This window comes from Pteronotus mesoamericanus, unplaced genomic scaffold (genome assembly GCF_021234165.1).
Source record: "Pteronotus mesoamericanus isolate MK-2021 breed Mesoamerican mustached bat unplaced genomic scaffold, CSHL_Meso_final contig_74, whole genome shotgun sequence".
Classification (NCBI taxonomy): domain Eukaryota; kingdom Metazoa; phylum Chordata; class Mammalia; order Chiroptera; family Mormoopidae; genus Pteronotus; species Pteronotus mesoamericanus.
Window position 1 is genome coordinate 9920768 of NW_026555247.1, and position 21089 is coordinate 9941856.

Sequence of the window (21089 nt, forward strand, 5' to 3'; positions counted from 1 at the left end):
CACATCAGCTGGACAAATAAACTGCAGCAAATTCACATAACAAAATATTGTATAGCAGTTAGGTGATTGATATACACTAATATATGTAGCTCTAATTAGCTACATATCTCAATATATAAATAAAACCCGAGACTTAAAGTTAAATGAAAAAGCGAGCTTCAAAAGGGTATATACAGATAGTTACATTTTATATAGGGCTAAAGATATAAAAAAGGAATACACATGTGCTAAAAAATTATAGAGACTTGCACAAGAATGTGGTGATAAATATCAAGTTTAGGAAAGTGGTTAGATGAGCAAAGGAAAGAAGATATGGTAATCAAAGGAGAAAATAAACCAGAATCTAGAGAGATTAATCAGCTTGTTCAAGGACACAAAACAGGCTCGCTGCTTTCTACTGCAAAACACACACAATGACAGCCACAGGGAATTTAACATTATAAGGAATCTTAAAAGGTCATTTTAGGGAATTCCACATTCCGTTTTCAACTTTTATCAACACTGGTTCTGCTAAATAACAATCCAGGCTTTGTTAAAACATGAAGCATAACAAAAGGAAAACAAAGCTTTGCCCCTCCCCCCAGATTCCCAACCTCAAGGAAGGAAGTTTCAGGATATCTTCTCCAAACCAAACAATGACTCCTGAAAAACCAGAGTTAAGTACCAGCCTCGCCTGCCTTCTTTAGCTTTAGAAAGTTGGGCTGAGCTTTTGGCGTAGGTTGACTCATTCAGCAAAGATTTACTGAGCATCTGCTCTGTGCCAGGCGCTGTGCTAGGTGGTAGCAGTGACCAAGGCAGCATCTTGTGCTGTGGTGTAAAATGAATCAGTAACAGTGTAGGAAGGTTGTTCTGTGCCATCTGCCACTTTGAGAGATGGATAAAGCTAATGGGGTCCTTTATGAGACTCCTATAAGCTCCAGAGACCCCATTTGGAGAAAGACGGCTGCTTACCGAAGGTGGGGAAGAAGATTAAGATATGAGAGCCAGACTGTATTTGTTAGAACTATCTGGGCTGCAGGTGATAGAAACCTCATCTGAGCCTGTAGGAGTTCAGAACATGTCACACCAAAATACGCTGCTTTGGCATGCTCGTTTTACTGAATTGAAAGTACTTAAGAAACAGCTGGTGCAAGAAGGCTATTCCGACCCTCTTTTGTCCCCTAAAAGCAGGACACAAACCTCCCACGTGAAAGGCACCCTCTCTGTATGGGGAGGGTGGAAGGCATCCTTATCTCCAGAGACAGGGAATTTACAGCTGAAAAGCCTACATAAACAAGCCTTGTTATTTCTTTACCAATTTCCTATCCCAATTTACTACAAATTTACTATCCCTTTTCTTGCCAATTCTCTACAAGTTTATTGTTTCTTTGTATAAAAGATATGGAAACTTCCTGTGCTGGTCACTTCGAGTCACAGTTTTATGGAGCTGCAATAGGTATGGAATTAAATTTTTTCCCTGTTAACCTGTCTTAGGTCAATTTAATTATCAGACCAGGCAAAGAATAGGAAGTGAGAAGGGAAATTTTTTCTACCCCTACAAACCACCTCATATATACCAGGCAGGAACAATAGAGAATCTTGGGAGAAGCTGACACAGGAACACAAACACTTGCAGAGGCTTTGTCCACAACTCTGCTCCTCTCCTCCCAACCATTGATATTATTCTTTCCCTCTCCAGCCTCGTATTTATAATTGCTCTGGATCACACGGTAGGAAACAGACACCTGGAATTTTGAGTTTTGCATCATATAATTCAGCCAACCAGGCTCCTTTCTCCTGGTGTTGAAAGACAAAATCCCAAGAAAGAAAATCCCTAGCGAAGCTTGAGTCAGCCACCTATTCCCTGGGTTAGCAGTAATTCACTGTGACCGGTGGTATATAGTGTACTGTGAGTGGCAGGCCCAGCGCTGTTCAGGTGCCCGCCAACGGACCAGGGGAAGGGCTTCATTGCAACGCGGTGGTTCCTGCCACAACTCTGTAGATGCTGTGGGAGGAGAAATTGAGGTGGGGGTGGCATTCTGAAGAAGGACGAGTGCAGGGCTGAAGCAACAGCATGGTTCATTTGTGCTCAAAACTTGTTTGGAAAATAAGTGCATTCAATTTATTACTAGATTTTTTAAAAATCTATGTTGATTGGATTGAGGCTGTAGCAAAGCTCGATCACTGAATGTATTCAATGTCAGAGGATTTCGAACAATTTGACATCTGTTCACTTCTACTTCTCCTTCACTTCTAGCAGTCTGGCCTCTGCAATATGGGGCATACACAGGGGCCAGCACCCAGGAATACAGAAGACTCAGAGGCTGCGGTAGAGAGTTAAGACATTGTCTATAGAAAGAAGCAAGTTATAGGCAGCTTGGTGAATATGAAGACATTGGAGGGCACTGGGGATACATAGCTAAGTGGGGATTGCAATCAAGACTTGGAACTGTCAGGGGCAGCTGTAGTCACACTAGTGCCTAACATGCAAGTTCCCTGTCTTTACAAAGCTCATATTTTATTGAGAGCAGTAGACCATACGTAAATAAAAAGGATGATTACAAATTGAAATAAGTGCCATGAAGTTAAGTTTAAGAAATAATAAAATAGGTGCTGGGAGAGAAAACATCAGATGATATCTACTTTACATAGCATGTTGACGGATGGTGATATTTAAGCTGTGCCCTGAAGGAGAAGGAAAAGCCAGCAATGGGAACAGTTACAGGAAACCTGTTTCAGGAAGAGAGAACAGCTATCACAGAAAAGGAAGATAGGACCTGGCAAGCATCCAGAGGTGGGCAGAAGGAGCATGTGTTCATTTTACTAAAACATCATTGCTACCCTTATCAAAACCAGGGGGAGTAAGTAAAATGAGTGACTTTTTAAAGAAAAGCAATTTTACTTTCCTGAATATATGACTGACAGTAAGCATAAATTCCATCCATGTTACAAGTAGCTTTGCTCCATCCAGTTTCGATACACAAAGGATTTTTGGGAGAAAACAGAATTTCAATACAGCAACATCACAATCAGAATGAACAGCCTGATTTTGGAGGAAAAGAATAACTTTCTTATCAGAGAGGCTCAAAAGAAAAGAATTATACCAATCCAGTCTAGAAGCAAAACTTTATACACCACAAAAATATACATAGTTTGAAAAAAATAAGCAAGATGAAATCTCCTTAGACATACAGTGTGGAGGCCAGTTTGCTTGTGAGGTCCTGAATCAATTGCCTGAGAGAAGGCAATAGGTGGCTTTACTTTGTCTGAAATCAGAACCATGTAGCTGCTGCCTTTTACTTTCACAGGAGGGCTGAAATACAACCTGGGCCTACTGGTGTTTGTTGTGTTTTTGCAAAAGAAAAAAAGTTAAAAATAGCCATCTGCTTTGGCTAGCTTACCATGGATAATATTAGCATATAGGATGTAAATAGAATCTTGACCTCCAGTAAGTTTGTATCACTGACCAAAAAGAACATATTTTTAGGCTAAGTATATTCAAGATCAGAATCCTATCTAGAGCTGGATTGGTGACAAAGTTTTAAAAAGATGGGACTATAGCTATATGATTCTTTCCTATGTATCTCTGATAATTCATAGCTAAATAATTGACCTTAGATGCTAATGCTGATCCTAAATTAAATTCAGATATTAGTAATTATTTAGTGTATATCAGAAAGAACTCAGAGAAATCAGGAAAAAAAGGTCTAGTTAGAGATATGAAAGAAAAGTCAGATAAGTTGCTATTTAATATAAAAATGTAAAATATTATCAATTAACAGTTAAAAAGGTATTGGTTGTGGCAGATCACCTTGAGAAAGAGCAAGGCTGGAGGCATCACATTCCCTGCTTTCAAACTTGTAAAGCTGTAGCAATTAAAACAGTATGTTATTGGCATAAAAACAAACACATATATCAATGGAACAATGGAGAGCTAAGAGATAAACCAACACATATGTGGTCCATTAATTTTTGACAAAAAGTAGTCAAGAATATACAATGGAGAATGGGTAGTCTCTTCAATAAATGGTGTTGGGGAAACTGGATTGCCTGAAGCAAAAAAAAATTAAACTGGACCATTATCTTAACACCATACACAAAAGTTATTCGAAATGGACTAAGGACTTACATGTAAGGCCTGAAATCATAAAACTCCTAGAAGAAAACATAGGCTGTAAGCTGTTTAACACAGGTCTGGGTGATTTTTTAAAAAATCTGACACAAAAAGCAAAAGCAACAAAAGCAAAAAATAAACAAGTGGGACTATGTCAAACTAAAAATCTGCACAGTAAAGGAAATCATCAACAAAATGAAAAGGCAGCCTACTGAATGGGAGAAAATAATTGTAAATCATGTACCCGATAAGGAGCTAATATTCAAAATACATAAAGAACTCATACAGCTTTGTAAGGAAAAAACAAACTTTTTAAAAATTTAAAAATGGGCAGAAAATCTGCATAATTTTCCCAAAGAAGTCATACAGATGGCCGACATGTACATTAAAAAATACTCTACATCATTAATCATCAGGAAAATGCAAATCAAAACCACAATATGTTATCACTTTATACCTGTTAGAATGACTATAATCAAGAAAACTGGAAATAAACATTGGTGAGGATGCAGGGAAAAGGGAACTCTCCTGCACTGTTGGTGGGAGTGCAAATTGGTGCAGCCACTGTGGAAAACAGTATAGAGATTCTTCAATTAAAAACAGAACTACCATATGATCCGGCAACTCCACTAATGAGTATTTCTCTGAGAAAAACATTAACTTGGAAAGATATGTGAACCTCATGTTTACTGCAGCATTATTTATAATTGTCAAGATATACAAACAACCTAAGTGTTTATCAATGAATAAATTAAAAATAGATAAGAAAATTGCAGTATATATACTCAATAGAATATTATTCAGCAATAAAAAGAATAAAATCTTGCCATTTATGACAACATGGATAGACCTGGAGGGTATTCTGTGAAATGAAATGTCAGACTGCAATAGACAAATATCATATGATCCCTCTTATATGTAGAATCAAAAAAGTTTTTTAAATATCTAGCTCACAGTTATGAAGAGCAGATAGGTAGTTGCCACAAGTGGGTGGTAGTAGATGGGAGAAATGGCGAAATTATTTTTGGTTTTTAGCTTAAATAGATTTATTTAAAAAATAAAATATAACAATGCAAATTATTGGTCCTGAATAAAAATGTTCAGAAGTTGTTACGCTAAATTTTTAAAATAATGTAGGATAAATCTAGAGAACAATTTTAGTTGAGACTGAACTTGATTCTGGAAGATCTCAAGAAAAAAAATAATGCAAGCTATTCATTCAGTGGAACCTGTTTGCTTTTCACTATTTTGTGTATTTAAAATTGTGTATATGACTCTTCACTACTCTGTGGAGGATTTTATTAGATAAGCATATTTCTAATACAAGTTTCATACAAGAAAAAATACATCATATTTTAAAAGGAATATAGGATAAGTGTTGTGGTTCAGAGTAGAGTGACCTGAATTGTCTTTTCATGAAATGGTTAAAAACATTGGGGTTTTCTTCATCATGAAAATGATTAGGCCAAGCTATGGCAGAAGAGTGAGCCTCATGCAGGGCCAGGGATACAACGAGGACAAGTAAAGCACAACTTAAGGAGGTGAGTCCTGGCTTAAAATATGGAGATTCCCAAGGAGGTGGCTATAAAGTTGAATGGCTGCCTCGATGAGCAGCAGATTCTTTATTCCCATATGCATTCAAACACAGTCTACACAGTCATTTGGCTGGACATTGGAAAACCAACGAAGGCATTATTTATGCACCCGGTACAACAACACTATTAAGCACCTACCAAATATATGTTTCATGCTGTGGAATAGGGACATCAAGGTAAGTGAGATACACAAGATCTACGCACTCATGTAATTTATAAAACATTAATGAATGCAGACTGTAAGTGGATAATTAAATCAACATCATTGAACAAGGCAATTGCTAACTATGACCATTTCTGTGACATAAATAAATAAGATGGGGGCAGAGGAGGTGGCTGTGGGGGTTGTGGGGGTAAGGGAGCGACCAAAGTAGCTGACATTGGAGCTAAGCCCTGACAGGTGGGAGGTGGGAGAAAAGCACCCCAGCTTTTGAGACTATGAGAGCGCTGAGTCAGCGAAGGGCCTGTCTGGCTAAGCGACAGAGACCAAGCGAGAAGCATCACGAGAGGATGGAGGGTGAGGCTGCAGAGGTAGGCAGCTGTTACACCCAACCCAGACTTGCGGGCCCCAGAGAGTTTTTGTTAAAGGGAATGAGACAGCATTGAAAAGTTTTACACAGGGGAGTGATGTAATCAGATTTACATTTTTTAAATATAAAAAAGAGGTGGTATACAAGATAATCTTTACATTCTTTTCTAAGCTGAGATTCTGACTCTATTATAACTGAGTCTTAACCCTGTCTTATCGTACAGACAAAGGGTAGGTACCACCCCTTTTGCTCTTTGTTTCATTTAACAGCAGCTGGGGGGAGAAAGACCCAGTCTGGTGATTTATCCTGAACTGGCCCTCCTCATTATTGCCTCTTTCCCAGAGATGTATCTGTTTGCTCTGAGCTGGTCCTCTACACCTGCTCCCCCTGCCCCAGCCCTTACAATACTCCTTCTAAACTTAAAGTTTCTATCTGGTCAGCACTTTCATCATTAAAACCTGATTGGGCTCTTTCTCTTAGTTTCAGCTCATTATTTTGCTTCATAATGGAGGGCCTGTCTCCTTCTTGTCACAATGGACTATCTTTTTATACCAACACCTTGGCCTGGACTCAAGACCATTTTCTCTTACAATCCATGAGACTATAGTCTCCTTGAGAACAGGGATTCTATCTGGTCCTCTATTATATCTCTGTATTCACTACAGTTTTGGCACCTCTGATCTTTAAGTCTTTAAAACACACTGTTGAATGAATGAATACTCTGACCTTGGGCAGCTTGTGGGGACACGAGATCCTCCAGGTCACTGGCTCTGCTCTCTGCATTCAATCCTATCATTATCCTTCCAACTTCTACATTGTGAAACACGATGGCTCTGTGCCAGTGAGATTCTCCCAACTAATTGAACTGAAGCTGAGGCTGAGCCTTTTTTCCCCCCTTAATCAGTCAAGGCATAAACTTGGGATTGTTTTTCTGAACTGTGGCTGAGTCTAATAGAGATAACTGAGAAAAAGCAAGATGCTTTGCACCATTTCCTGGGTAGTAATAACAGTTCACATTCATTGCACACTACTCAATGCTTGCAGACACCATGTTAAGTGCTTGCAGGTATTGTCTCTTTTTATTCTCACTGCAGTCCTATGTGGAAAACATTATTGTCCCCATTTCACAGATGAGGAAACTGAGGCTTAGAGATGCCAATTTGCCTAGGGTCACACAGCTAAAAGGTAGTCCTGAGATTTTCAAGATTCCTCTGAATGTAAAGCTTGTACCCTTAACAACTAGGAAAAAATTGTACAAAATAAAATTCATGCTAATATATCGCATATGGCAAATCAGAACAAAAATGCATAAATTAATTGGTGATGGTACTGAAAATGGATGTTATTATGGAACATCTCTGTTGTATAACTGGATAGAATTTAATTTCTCTGTCATACATTTTTCTTCTTCACCTTCAAAAAATCTTGTGCATTTATAATATTTTATTAACATATCAGAGCATATTTTAGGGATTTTTTTTTGTAATTCTGAAGCATTTTATTTTAACAGACGAACCTAGGAAAACTAGGAAGGCATAGAAAATAGTCTTTACTATGTGACAAGATCTATGCTAGGACTAAAAGGCACAAAAAGAACTTACAAGTTCTCATTTTCAACTGATATGTATTAGAGATCAAAACCGTTTCAGATTTTTAAATCTGCTTTACTTGTAGAAGGTCCCTGGAAACAAAACCAACTCATTCTCCCAGGTTGTTTTAGTGACAGTTCTGAAGTGTCTAAAAGACAGATTTTCTCATTTTTAAGTTAACATCAAAGCCCGCACTTCCATATTTTCTGATTTAAAAAGAGACTGCCTTTAAAAATGTTTGATGCTCCTGATGTTACTTCAAATACGTATAAAATACACATGTATCTGTCTGTCTACAAAACAACAGAATTACAACCCAGGGTACTGGCCTGGTTTAAGGCAAAAATACAGGTGGAAGCCTTCCTGAAGAATAATAATACCTTTCTTCAGTAAAATAGTTATCTAAAGAAATCCTGTTCCACAGTTTATACTCACTGTCATGAGTAGATTGTGAAATAGTAAGTAATTCATTTATGATATCAGAGAAAGTACTTCTAGCGAATTCCAAGTAAAAACTACAAAAAAAAAAAGGTAAATGTTTTACCAACTCATCTTAATTAGGGAAAATAATTTCTCAACTTGGAAGAATTATGAACTCAATTAAGAATTTAACTTTCAGAGGAGATTACAAATCCATGAACTTGTGTATAGCTTAAGTGTACCAAGTCAGTGATTTTGAACCACCTGTACTGATACTTTGGCATTTATTATATGTTTATCTTTTTTCAGTGAGGCTCTTTCAGGGCTCAAGAGAAGTAGGAAAACCTGGGCAGGGGTTATACTTTGAAAACTCTTAGCTCTGTACCTTATAGTTTCCAAGACTGGGTTGCTTTGTTTCTAGTCTAGGAGATAATAATATTCACCTTTTCTCCTCACAGAAGCACTGTACAGGGTAGAGGCATGGACTTTGGAGCACCACAAAACAAGTCCTAGATTTCCCTCTGCACCTAGGACTACACAGGTGAGGCCTTGGATAAGTTCCCTGTCTGCCTGAATGGCAGTTTTGTCATCTATAAACTTAGAATGTCACACCTAGTAAGACATTGTTAACATTAGAGAGGATGTATGTAAACATTCATTCAGCACTTACTAAGCTTGTAATTGGAAGCTACCAACAATGCTCATGAAAAAAAATTTTGTAAATTGCATTATATGTGTAAAACACTATTATATGACTTGACTGTTTCTTTCGATATCATGTAGTTTCTTATTGCCATAACTAAATCATAACATTATTCCATTAGTCTGTATTTATGAATATATTTTCTTTTGCATATTGGAGACTTGTTATGACACTTTTCTGGTGAAATTTGTCATGAGACTATGACATTAGCCAACCTCCTAATAATGAGATCTCTGATGTTTTTCTCCTTTGCTGCTTTCCAGTCTGTATTCTGCAGTAAGTTTTCAATCTATTCACTCATTCTTTTATTTACTCCTTCAACAAACATCTACTGGAGCCTTACTATGTGACAAGGTCTATGCCAGGAGTTGTACTGTATAAGGAATTATCCTTTATACTTTTTCATAGATGGTTTAATTAAATATTATGTTATAATAAATGATTGCAGTAACATAGAAAACAGAAATATTATAGTTTATATAAATTGTAATGGGAATTAAGAATACCTTTTGGCAATATGTTACATATTCTCTAGAAAATAATTATATGCAAACTCCCTTCCCAAGGGTTACTATATAAATTAAATAAATCCACAGTGTCTATGAGGATTAACAAAGAAAAGGTATTTAAAAAGGGAAACAGCTTTTAAAGTGATATTTGTGACTCAATATTGAATGATCTTTTAGAGTAGATTTTTAAGGGCTTTAAACCTAGAATAGTTTTTGAAATTGGCAACAACTGGAAACAAGAAATTATTCTGTTTTTACTTTATTTCTGTTAACAATCATAAGCCATCAACTATTTCTACTACTGAAAAACAACTGAATTTCATACCACCTTGGTGAATATATATATCTATAATGTTCTAAAACATTTCTTTTAATCATTATAAAAAATAATCCATTTCCTATTATCATTATAAACATAAACTATTTTAACAGTAATCAAGTGCCTCCAATGTGCAGTAATTACAAACTGAATGATGAAAATATAAGATAAATATAGCAAGGATCAGCAAACTCCTGTTTTTGGAGCAAATTTGGCTCCCACCACTTGTTTTTGTAAATAAAGTTCTATTGGAACACAACCTGCTCCATTTGTTCACATGTAATCTAGCACTGCTTTTGTGATACACTGGCAGAGTTAAGTAGTTGTGATATAGATGGTATGGCCTGTAAAGCTCAAAATATTTTCTAACTATTCATTTACAGAAAAGTTTGCCATCCCCTGCTTTAAAGTAAAGGTGTTACAAAATTTCCACTCCAATTTTGAGTGTCAGCAAAAAAACTAGGAAGTACCTAAGAGAGAGCGAGTTTAATGTCTAGCTAGCTCCCTTTAGGCTCATGCCCAGAGCTTAGTGGACACGCCGTAGGTAGGATAAAAGCTGCATATCCCAGAAGACACATTCACCACGAGCAGTCCTTGCTAGGCTAATGGCCCTTGATGCTCCTGGCCGAGGTAACAAAAATTCCAAGTGTTGTCCTAAGCCACCAAGCAAATGCCCACCAGACCTGGATAATCATCCTTCCTTTTAGGAGCTAGGGAATTCGGCTTGTGTCTAATTTCTGTTGTTAGAAATATTATCACTTTCTATATGTCTGTAAACATCACAGATTATTTAATAGAAAATGACCATTATAATTAAAATAGGAAAAAGAAGTCAATGTGTTACCTGTGTGTTGTTCTTCAATCCAGATTTGCAAATACATGAAGAGGAGTAGCCCTGCCACTCCAAATATCAGAACCGAGAGGAAGACTTGTTTGGGATTCATGACCATTTCAGATGGCTGCATTTCTCCTCAGTTCTGAAGACCACATGATTTGTCTTCCATAGAGCTTCAATACTTTCTCGTTCTTTTAAGTGCTTGTCCCATGAAATAACCTTCGATTTAAAAAAAAAATCCACATTTTACCTCAGTGATGACATTTTCCCCAAATACAGTGTAAATATTCAATGTATCAATAATTCTAAGACTTACATGAACTGTTAATGCTTCAAAGATAGAAGAAACTAGCAGATATCTCTAGAGTGGCAATTTTCTATTGTATACCTTATGTAAGGAATGTATTATCCTACAGTTAATAAGTAACATCCTAACATTTAATTAGGTGAAGTATGGCCAGATGTAAACACTCTTATACTGTGAAGAGTAAAGCAGGGTTCAGGATCCCTTAAAATGATCATGAGGTGAAAGAAGACTCAGAAGGAATTGCTGAAGAAGGCATTTTGAAAAACATGTTCATGGAATAAAGGAAAAAAACCACTTCATGTCCCACAAATATATAAAGTTCAAAAATGGAGGGTTCAACCTACCATTTCTCTCTCATGTAAAAGTAATAGATTTCTCCAGCTTATAGGGCACATTTTACATCTCTTAAAGGCATAAAAAAGATAAATATTAAATGGTCAGAATTCAAGGATGTCTCTCATAATAACACAAGAGTTCAGAATCTATCTCAGGTTACAGAAATCTACCTCAGTAATAAAAGATTTCTTTATTTAAAGAAATACTGAAATGATTTTTTTGTTAGAACAATTTCACTTAGTGTAATTAACCTTTTTAAAAAAGTCATACCGACTATTGATAATCCACTGAAAATGTAAACATCTCCTTAGAAAAATATAAGTACACACAAAATCTTGCATAAGATATCAGCTTGTTTGTGAACCCTCATTGAAACCTGAGTTAAGAAGCCCTTCTCCCCGTGAACTGCCAAACAAATATGAGCTCACATAGCCTGGTTGACAAGGCCAAGGTCATGGCTTTGTATCTAATGTTAGCCAAAGACCTTGGATCTGCCACTTGGCCGCAGACCATACCTCCTCTTTGGATGAGATGAATAAATGTTTCCTCAATGTGAAGACATAACACGCATTGCTGTGTCTTAAAATGATCTCTCTCTCCATTTTCCTCGCTCCATATATGCCTCAAACACCTCTGGGAGAATACTGATTTTGCCTTTTAAAGAGGCTTTGGTGAGGCACCAAGTAAAGTTAAAAACTGCTGTGGGAAAGTGCTAGGCAGGTTGAAAGATAACATTTAGCTATCCTTGGCAAAACCAATTTTCACACAAACATTGGTCTACAAAGGTAACCTATGAGGTCAGAAGGAGAAGTCAATGTAGTGGAGCAATCTCCCAACTAGGAAAAATAAATTCACCAAATAGTTAGAAGTTTTTATACAGAACAACAACAAAAAGTCACATTGTAAATACATTGTTTTCTTCATATTTTAACGATTACACGGAAAGGCCTGGAGTAAGAGCAGTGGTTGTCAGCGTGACCTGAGGAGCTTTCTCAAATCCACTTCTCTGAGTTCCCTGAGGAAGGAGCCACAGTTAATTAACATTTTCATGAATGCTTTTGGGGATTTCAGGCATTTCTTGATTTTGGTAGTAGGGAAAGTTTGTAAATAAGTAGAAGAAAAACTGCTGCTTGTTTGATAGGTGATACTTTGCTCTTATAATGATTTAAAACTAAAATATTTTGGGCTTTCCAAGCACACACAAAGAAAATCAGTTTCTGAGGGAGAAATGCAATATGAGGTGTTCCAAAGCTGAATCCCTCAAGGAAAGCTGTGAAGAGAAGCCAGCTTTCTCTCCTATTAATGCTACAGTTAAACAATGAGCAGATAAGTCCTGGGTACACAAGAAAATTCAGATAGGGGGAAACCAGTTAAACAAAATCTACTACTAAAAAAGAAATAGTTGTTTACAAGAAGAAAGAGACTTTTACGATCTGTCTACATAATTAAAACTTACCTCTGAAGAGAGAGGATAGGAGAAAATGCATAAATCAGAACAGAGCCACAGACATTTGGGAATGGTGGGTATGAAAGCCAAAAGCAGTCCTCCTTGGGGATTTGCACAGGAAAATTATTACCTATGATGCTGGAAAGAGATTAAGAATTTGCCCTTCCTTTCTGTGGGAGATGTTGCTATCCTCTGACATATCCTCCTGGGTAAGAAGTCAGTAGAAAACCCATAATCGTTATTATGGCAGATGTGAGTAGGATTGAGTGATTAAAGCCACGAGGCAGAAAGGCAATCTGCTGTAAACGGAGAGATACGTTAGAAATTTCTCCCATCTCAGTCCATTAACCAAACGCTGGCATTAGGAAGGAAATGGCTCTCATTAAACAAAGGTGAGGCAGTAAGAGCAGCAGTATTGCTTTAAGCCAACCTGAAAGTCAGTTGTGATGGAAAAACACACCTATTTGGAGATCATGCATGTACATCCAAGCCTGTGGAAAAGGAGCAAACTATTGGAGACTGAAATTACTTGGAATAATGCTGTTTTATGTACAAGCATTACACAACATTCTCACAGTTTTCTTTTCATGAATTTCCATTTTCAGTTCTTTCCGATTTTTTTTTATTGAGTTGTAATTCTTCATGGATTTTGGAAGGTAATTCTTTGAGAGTTATAAGCATTACAAGAACCTTTCTGTGATCTCCTCTCCCCTCCCCTTCCTTTCCCTTTCCATTTGCTGGAGGTGTGGTTGTTTTATTATTTATTTTTTAAAGATTTTATTTATTTATTTTCAGAGAGAAGGAAAGGGAGGGAGGAAGAGGAGAGAAATATCCATGTGAACGAGAAACATTGATCAGTTGTCTCCTGTATGCACCTGGCTGACCCGGGACTGAACCAGCAACCCAGGCATGTGCTCTGGCTCAGAATCGAACCAGTGACCCTTTGCTTTGTGGGCTGATGCCCAGTGAACTGAGTCACACTGGTCAGGACAGTCTGGTTGTTTTATCATGCACAAGTGATAAATCAATTTTTATCACTCTTTCCTTATTAATTTATTTATCAGCTACAGTCTTGGAGAAAAACGTGACGTATTCACACTCGTAAAATTGTTTGGGACAGTTTATAAAGATGTGACTAGGGTTTGGGAAACTAACAAGGTATAAAACAGTCCCCAAGCACAAGTAACAGCAATGCTTCCTCGAAGTGAAGGCATCAAGAATAGAGCCAAGCCTGGAGTTTGGAGAAGGGGCCGGAAGGAGGCGGATGGCTGACAGGAGCTGCAGTCTAGTGCACAGGGAGGCAGGCAACATGCTCCAGCCAGGTGTCAAGGGAAGTGGAAATCACTATCCCATCCTCAGGTTTCTTCTGTCCTGAGACTTCCTGTCAGTGACTCCCGTTTAGCAAAACCAACTGAGAGCCTGAGTACCAGGGAGCCCTTTATGAAGCACATTGCCATGACGCTCCCATTCTACGGGGCAGAAACAGGTGGCATCAAGCTCAGGTGGTGTTCTTTATGAATTTTTTAAGATAATATTCCTTACCTTCAAATAATAAGATTATTCTTCTGTATTTCCTTTCAAAGTTCTAAAGTTATGAGTTTCATATTTAATGCGGAAATCGACCTGGAATTTATTTTTGTGTACATTGTAAGCCTTCCATTCCACCTGGATAACAACTGTGCAATATTATTTATTAAGTAGTTTATCATTTTACTAGTGATTTTAATATTGAGTTTTATTATATTGCAAATTCCTATATATATTTGTTACTGTATCGACACTATTCTATTCTATTGTCGTACTCTATGTTTATACAAACTTCTCGGGCTATCTTTGAAGGGTGGAAAATAAATCTGATCACTGCTTTAATTTTTAATGTTTATTTGTTTATTCATTTTACTTTTGTGAGTCAGCTTTAGGAAACTATATTGCCTATACAAATATCATTTCCTTTTAGTTTCTAAATTTATAAGCACGAAGTTCTTCCTAGGAATGTCTTCTGGTTTTAAAAGTCTTTCACAGCTCTAAGTATAGCTCCCTTTTATTCCTAATATTATATATTTGTGCCTTTTCTACTGTTTTCTTTGATCATTCTTGCTAGAGATTTGTCTGTTTACTTAAAAAGTACATTATAATTTCCCTGTATATTTTTGTTCTCTATTTAATTGATCCCTTCTCTTATTTTTCTTTATACTTCCTTCATTTTACTTTTTTTCTTTAGGGACATCTGTTCTTTTTTTAAATGGAATTAATTAATGTATTTTAGATCTTTCTTTTTTATAAAACATATTTATGTAAGGCCACTAGTTTTTTCCAAAACTACCTTAGCAGCAAACCCCAAGTTTTCATGTGTCATTGTTATACAGGTCTAAATATTTTGTAATTTAAATTATGATACATTTATGTCTCTTCTTTATTTTTTAAATAGTTTCTTTCTCCAACTTTTGTTAGACTGATAGTTTCCTAAAGTTATCTAATCCTCTCTGTTTCTCTTTCTGCTTCCTTTGAATCTATAAATTTTATTTGTTAGCTAGGCAGTACTTTAAATTAAAAAATATTTTCTTGACTACAGAATTTCCTAAAAAATAATGTTCACAAAAATATATAGTTTTCACCAAAAAATAGGCTTTACTACTCATTGAACAATGTTTTCTCATTCTGATCACGTTGGAGATATTATTTAATTTTAATCACATAAAAGAAGTATTTATTAAATAATGAAATTCACTGGTATTTTATAAGTTTTTGTGTTTGGTATTAATTTTTGAATAGTACACATTCCCCCCATATTCATTTCTTTTTCTTATTGAACTACAAAGAAATATTTTTTCCAGTGAATATTGGCATCAAGATATCTTAGATTTTTGTATGGATCTTATTTTTGTCCTCATTCTGGAATGAAAGTTGAGTATGAACTGAGGTTAAAAATTATTTTCCCTCAGTACTCTGAATTTTAATATTCATTATCATCTATCAGCCATTAATATTCATAAGAAGTCAGCTGTCAATTTAACAGTTTAAGAACTGGCCACAGTTTCAATTTGATGTATCCTGGCATAGATATATTTTTAATCACAATGTTTCACACTTACAGTGTATTTTTTAACTTGAGTACTCATATATTTCTCTTTTTCTGATAAACTTAAGTTGTTTTAACAAATACTTTTCAGTATTTTAAAGCTTTTTTTATAATTCTTCCTAAATTTTGACACCTTTCCATGCTTTTTACATATTGTTTAACTGCTCTGTCATCTTCCATCCTCCTGCTCTGGGAACAGAATAGAATACCAAAACATAAACCCACTTTTCCTCTTCCCCAGAAACCTCCACTTAACTTTTCAGACTTGATTTTCTTTATATGTAAAAAGGGGCAATGAAACCTGCTCTATGTATCTGACAGCTTTAAAAATTTTAAGAGAAATATGACCTTTAGAAAAAAAGGTAAAGACAGTGTGAATTATAAAACATTTTAGTAACTTGGGTTAAGGCATTTAGATTTGTATTTGGTAGGTGTTATGGGCATGTAAATTATTTTGAAAATATATTGTTTCTATCAATCATAATTAAATTGTGGTATGTAGTCTAATGATATTTAGTCAATTACAGTGTTATATTTAAAGAGAAGGAAACCTAGATAGTGCCCATCTTGTTTAGTCATTGTAAAATATGTTTAATAACCATAAGGCAGCAAATCTTGACTGAATTATTTTTAATTGAATGAGGAATGTCACCTTTATTAACTATTTATTACATTAATGTATTTACTATTTTAGAAGTTAAATAACCCTATTATGATCCATTGTATAATAGTGTAATTTCTGCAATTCGATAGGCAATTTCTATATATTTTCACCTAATCTTCCAAAAAAATGCAAACGTTTTTAAACATGTTTTTAAAATGTATAAACTTGTTTTGAAATTATTTTAGACTCACATAAAAGTTGCAAAAATAGGATAGCATTGCTCTGTACTCTTAGCCCAGCTTCCTCGAATGATAACATTTTACATACCAATGACAATTTGCTAAGGCCAGGCATTTGACAATAGTTTATGTGGAAGGCAGAATAATGATGCCCAAAGGAATCAACTTCTTAATCATTGGAACCTATGAGTGTGTCCCCTTCCACGGCAATGGGGAGTTACAGTTGCAGATGGAATGAAGGTTTTGCTAATCAGTTGACTGTAACATAGGGAGATTATTCTGAATTACCTGGGTGAGCCCAATATAATTACAAAGGTCCTTTAAAATGGAAGAGGAAAGCAACATAGAAGGTCAGAGGAATGTGATATGAGAAGGAGTTGCCCTTGTTAGCTTTGGAGCTGCCGGAGATGGAGAAAGGGAACCATGGGCCAAGGTATGCAGGTGGTCTCCAGAAGCTGGAAAAGACAATGAAACAGAGCCTACCGGGACCCCACAGAAAAGAATGAGGACCTGCTGATGTCTTGATTTTAGCCTGTCACACTTCTGACTCATTGAAGTGTAAAATAATACATTTGAGTTGTTTAAGCCACTACATTTGCTATGATTTGTTATGGCAACAAAGAAAACTAATATAGTGCAATACTATTACAAAGTAACAGTTAAAAAGAGACAGTTTATGAAATTGCTATGAATGGATAGAATAATACTGATCTTTTCAAATATTTTCCACATGGTTTCTCAGGTATAGAGTTCCATGTTTTATTCTTGTAATAGCTTAACTATTCAATGTATTTTACCTCAGAGAAGATAAAAACATATTCCTTTACTAGACATGAATTTATAGGTGCTTCCTTATACATTTTGTTGCTTTGATTTCCTGTATAATTTAGTTAACAGGTACCTTCAATTTTTTAGCTGTTATAACAAAATTTAATTATAATTAAAATTTTTAACAAGACAATGCTTTGCCCTTATAATCTTTGTTTTAGAAAAGTTTTAAACTCTTATTTTACATTTTAGTGTTCAATGTGGATTCATTTTTTAATCAAAGACAGAGCTTTAAAGACTGCATAAGGCTAATAAAACAAAAGGCCCCCTGCAAACAGTTATTTGTATAGAGATGGGAAAAGAAACATTCATAGAAGTTATTGTTAAATGGATCTCTCATCTCAACCCTCACTTTCACTTGTTCCACATTCTAAAATTTTAAAGTGTTGAAAGATTTCAAAGTGTTAAATATGGATGATACAAAACTACTGTTGTGTTTTACAAACAATCCTCAGTTCTTAAAAGTCTCCCATCTTGAACAATTTGGTTTTTGACCAAGTTGTTCATGGAAAAAAACGTCCCGGTTGTCAAACAAAACTTTGGTTCTCCACCTGACAACTGTTTCACAGTGATACTTGTATGATTTGGTTTTTGAACAAATCACTTCTCAAACAGCCTTCTGGAATGAATTAAGTTGAAGAACCAAGGTTCCACCCTACTTTTGTTTAAGCAGTCATAAGAATTTGTTAGGCGAACATGACAGCAACTACACTACGGAAACTTGTAAGTAGTCATAAGAATTTGTACCACGTATTTCCATGCCAGTCAGGAATCATCAGGATCACATTAACACATAAGAGATACAGCATGAAATTCTGTCTTATTAAGGGGACCGATGAAGAGAGAGGGAGTCCTTGAAAACGTTTTTGGAGTCCTGGGATTTGGCCATGGAGATATAAGAAAATGGTAATTTGCATCATCATGCCTAAAATGACTTGAAGAGGTTATCAGCAGAGATTATGGCATTTGAGGCAAGGGGATTAACAAGTACAGTGAAATAATCAAGTTTTAATTGTTGTAGTGATTAATAATGGAACCTAGGAAGTGCTGAATAAAAGATAGCTTTCAATCCATGATTGGGATCAGTTATGGCGTAACCCGTAGGTTTCAAGCAGAAAGGGGAATGAAAGGATATTCAGGTGGATTCTGCGTTGCCTCCCTGACATCCATTCTGCTCCTTTGTGTGGAAGCCATGATGTTTACAACGGATGGTCCCCACCTCCAGCTTCAGCAAAGGGCCCAAAATTTCCATTTCTGACCTCACACATCCTTCTCTTCTGTGTGAGGAGACATGTCATTGGTTTTAGGGCCCACTTAAATAATCTGGGATGAGTTTAACTTGAGATCCTTAATTACATCAGCAAAGACTTTTTTCCAGATAAGCTCACAGGTTCTGGGAGTCAGAATGTGGCAATGCCTTACTGGGGAGTCACCGTTCAACTCACTACACCAGGCGATCAAGGCTTTTTCTGGCCACCATGATTGTTTCAAAGGTGACCTAATCAGAACAAAGCCTACAGTGTTGGTTCCATAGTCATGGGAAGTGATATTTTCTCTCCCAATGAATGTGAACAAGAAAACATATAGTTCATGCTGCTGCTAGAAGCCTTCTGGCTGTCCTTGTAAAAGCCAGCCTAAAAAACAAGGCAGCACAAAAACAAAATCCAAAAACCAAATCCCACCCCCCCAAAATAAACCCAAATAAACAAGACAGCACAGAAGAAGGCAAAGCTGCAAAGAAAGAGAAATCTGCAAAGAAAGAGAAGAAAAGCTCTGACTGGATCCTGGCTGTACTCACTTTGCCTCTGAATTTATAATTTAGGAAAGCCAATAAATTTCTTTTATTTTTCAATCTATTACAAAGCAATTATATGTATAGTAAGAGACCTAAGGAATGAGCTATATTTTGGGTGTAGCAATTTTGGCAGGATAATCAGAAATAAATGGAAGTAATAATAACATTTATTGAGCAGGTATTACATCCTAAGTGTATTATATTGATTATTTAATTTAATTACAGTACTGCTCTCTTCCCAGATTAAAAAAAAATCTGCAGGACTGACTCACATAACCATAGAGTCTGAAGCAGAGTTCAGTGAAAGATAAGGTGAGAGGTGCAGGTGGAGACACACCACAGAGGGCCTTGGCATCAACCTAATATGATTATGTGCTCTGTGGACACTGGGAAACCAAAGTCAGACTTGAAGGAAGTGGAATGATCAGGTTTGCATTTTGGGACAATCACTCAGCCTGTAAAGACTGGGCTGAAAGTATGGAAGACCATACACATTCAGGAGGAGAAAGAATAGCCATTAGGGCAAGAAATCCTCAGAGCAGAGATTGGACTAGATTGCATTCCAGTTCAAAAATCTTTCTGTCCTTTCCTTTATGTAAATTCTCTCAACTTTCATTACTGGCAGCAGTTTGTTGTGGTATATGCTAAGTATGTAGTTACTTTACACAAATTATGTACTATACTGCATACATACTATGGTAATATGTATTGGGTTGGCCAAAACAGTTTGTGTGGTTTTTTAGCATAAAATAAAAATGCATTTTTCATTTTCACCAGTAACTTTATTGACTTGGATATTTTGAGTATGTTGGCTTTCTCCCACATAGTATAATGTTGATTGTTTTCAATTAATGCCTCAACTGATCACTATCAACTTCAATTGGTCTACCTGATCATAGAGAATTGACCAGCAAGAAATCTCTGGCATAAAACTTTGCAAACCACTTTTGACATGTTTGGTCAGTGACAGTACCTTCATCCACTATATAAATCTCTCTTTTTTTTTTTGCATTTCAGTTGCATTTTTACCTTTCTTGAAATAATAAAGCATAATACACCAAAAATGTGGCTTATTTCCTTCCATCTTCAATATTAAAATGGCTACATAAAAATTCACCAATTTTGATGGGCATTTTAAAATGCATACTGATATGATAGCTGTCATAATACAAAATCTAACAAAATTGTTTCAAATGAAGTTGAATACAAATAAGTGTTATTAGAGCCATCTTACAGAGAAAACCAAATGAAATTTTTGGCCAAACAAATACTCTATAGTGCTTAAGTATGAAGACTCTGGAGCCTGACTATTTGGGTTCCAAACACAGCCTGGCAACACATCAGTTTTGTGACATAGTTTATTACGTAACCTCTGTGTGCCTCAGTTTCCTCACATCTAAGCTGGGGATAATAAAAATACCTACTATGCAAGTGTCCTGTGAGATAATACACAAAAAATATTTAGAAGAATACATGGCCCAAAGAAGGCTCTATGATATAAAAAAGGTAATATCTTTATATTCCAGCGGAGCGGCACTAGGACAGCTGCGCTGTATTTGATCAATAAATATTTGTGAAAGGTTGGGTATTTTTACTTCAAAAAGCAGTCTATTTTTACTATTAGAGGCTTAGTCTTTCAATTCAAGCCAATTCAATATGATCAATAAACATCCATCAAGCCAGACTATGACTAAGGCCCTGTGCCAGACACTGTAGGCAAAGCCAAAATGAGTAAAGTTTAAACTCTGTTCAATAGAGAATATTTGAATGTATCTCTTCACAACTTGCACAAGTTGGTTCCAGTAGAACCTTCTAGAACAATTCATTACAAATATGTTCTCTCTTTTATATGCCAGATTTT

The 21089-nt window shown here is 36.0% G+C and overlaps 1 protein-coding gene across 2 annotated transcripts in view; it reads right to left on the minus strand.

The window, feature by feature from the left end:
* The window catches only part of CHST9 (carbohydrate sulfotransferase 9), a 232973-nt gene that overhangs the window by 184929 nt on the left and 26955 nt on the right, over positions 1 to 21089 (minus strand). For both annotated transcript variants that reach the window (XM_054583487.1, XM_054583486.1), the window contains exon 2: positions 10603 to 10812. In XM_054583487.1, the coding sequence (XP_054439462.1) occupies positions 10603 to 10723 (121 nt within the window). In that variant the 5' untranslated portion in view covers positions 10724 to 10812. The remainder of the gene's footprint in view (positions 1 to 10602; positions 10813 to 21089) is intronic.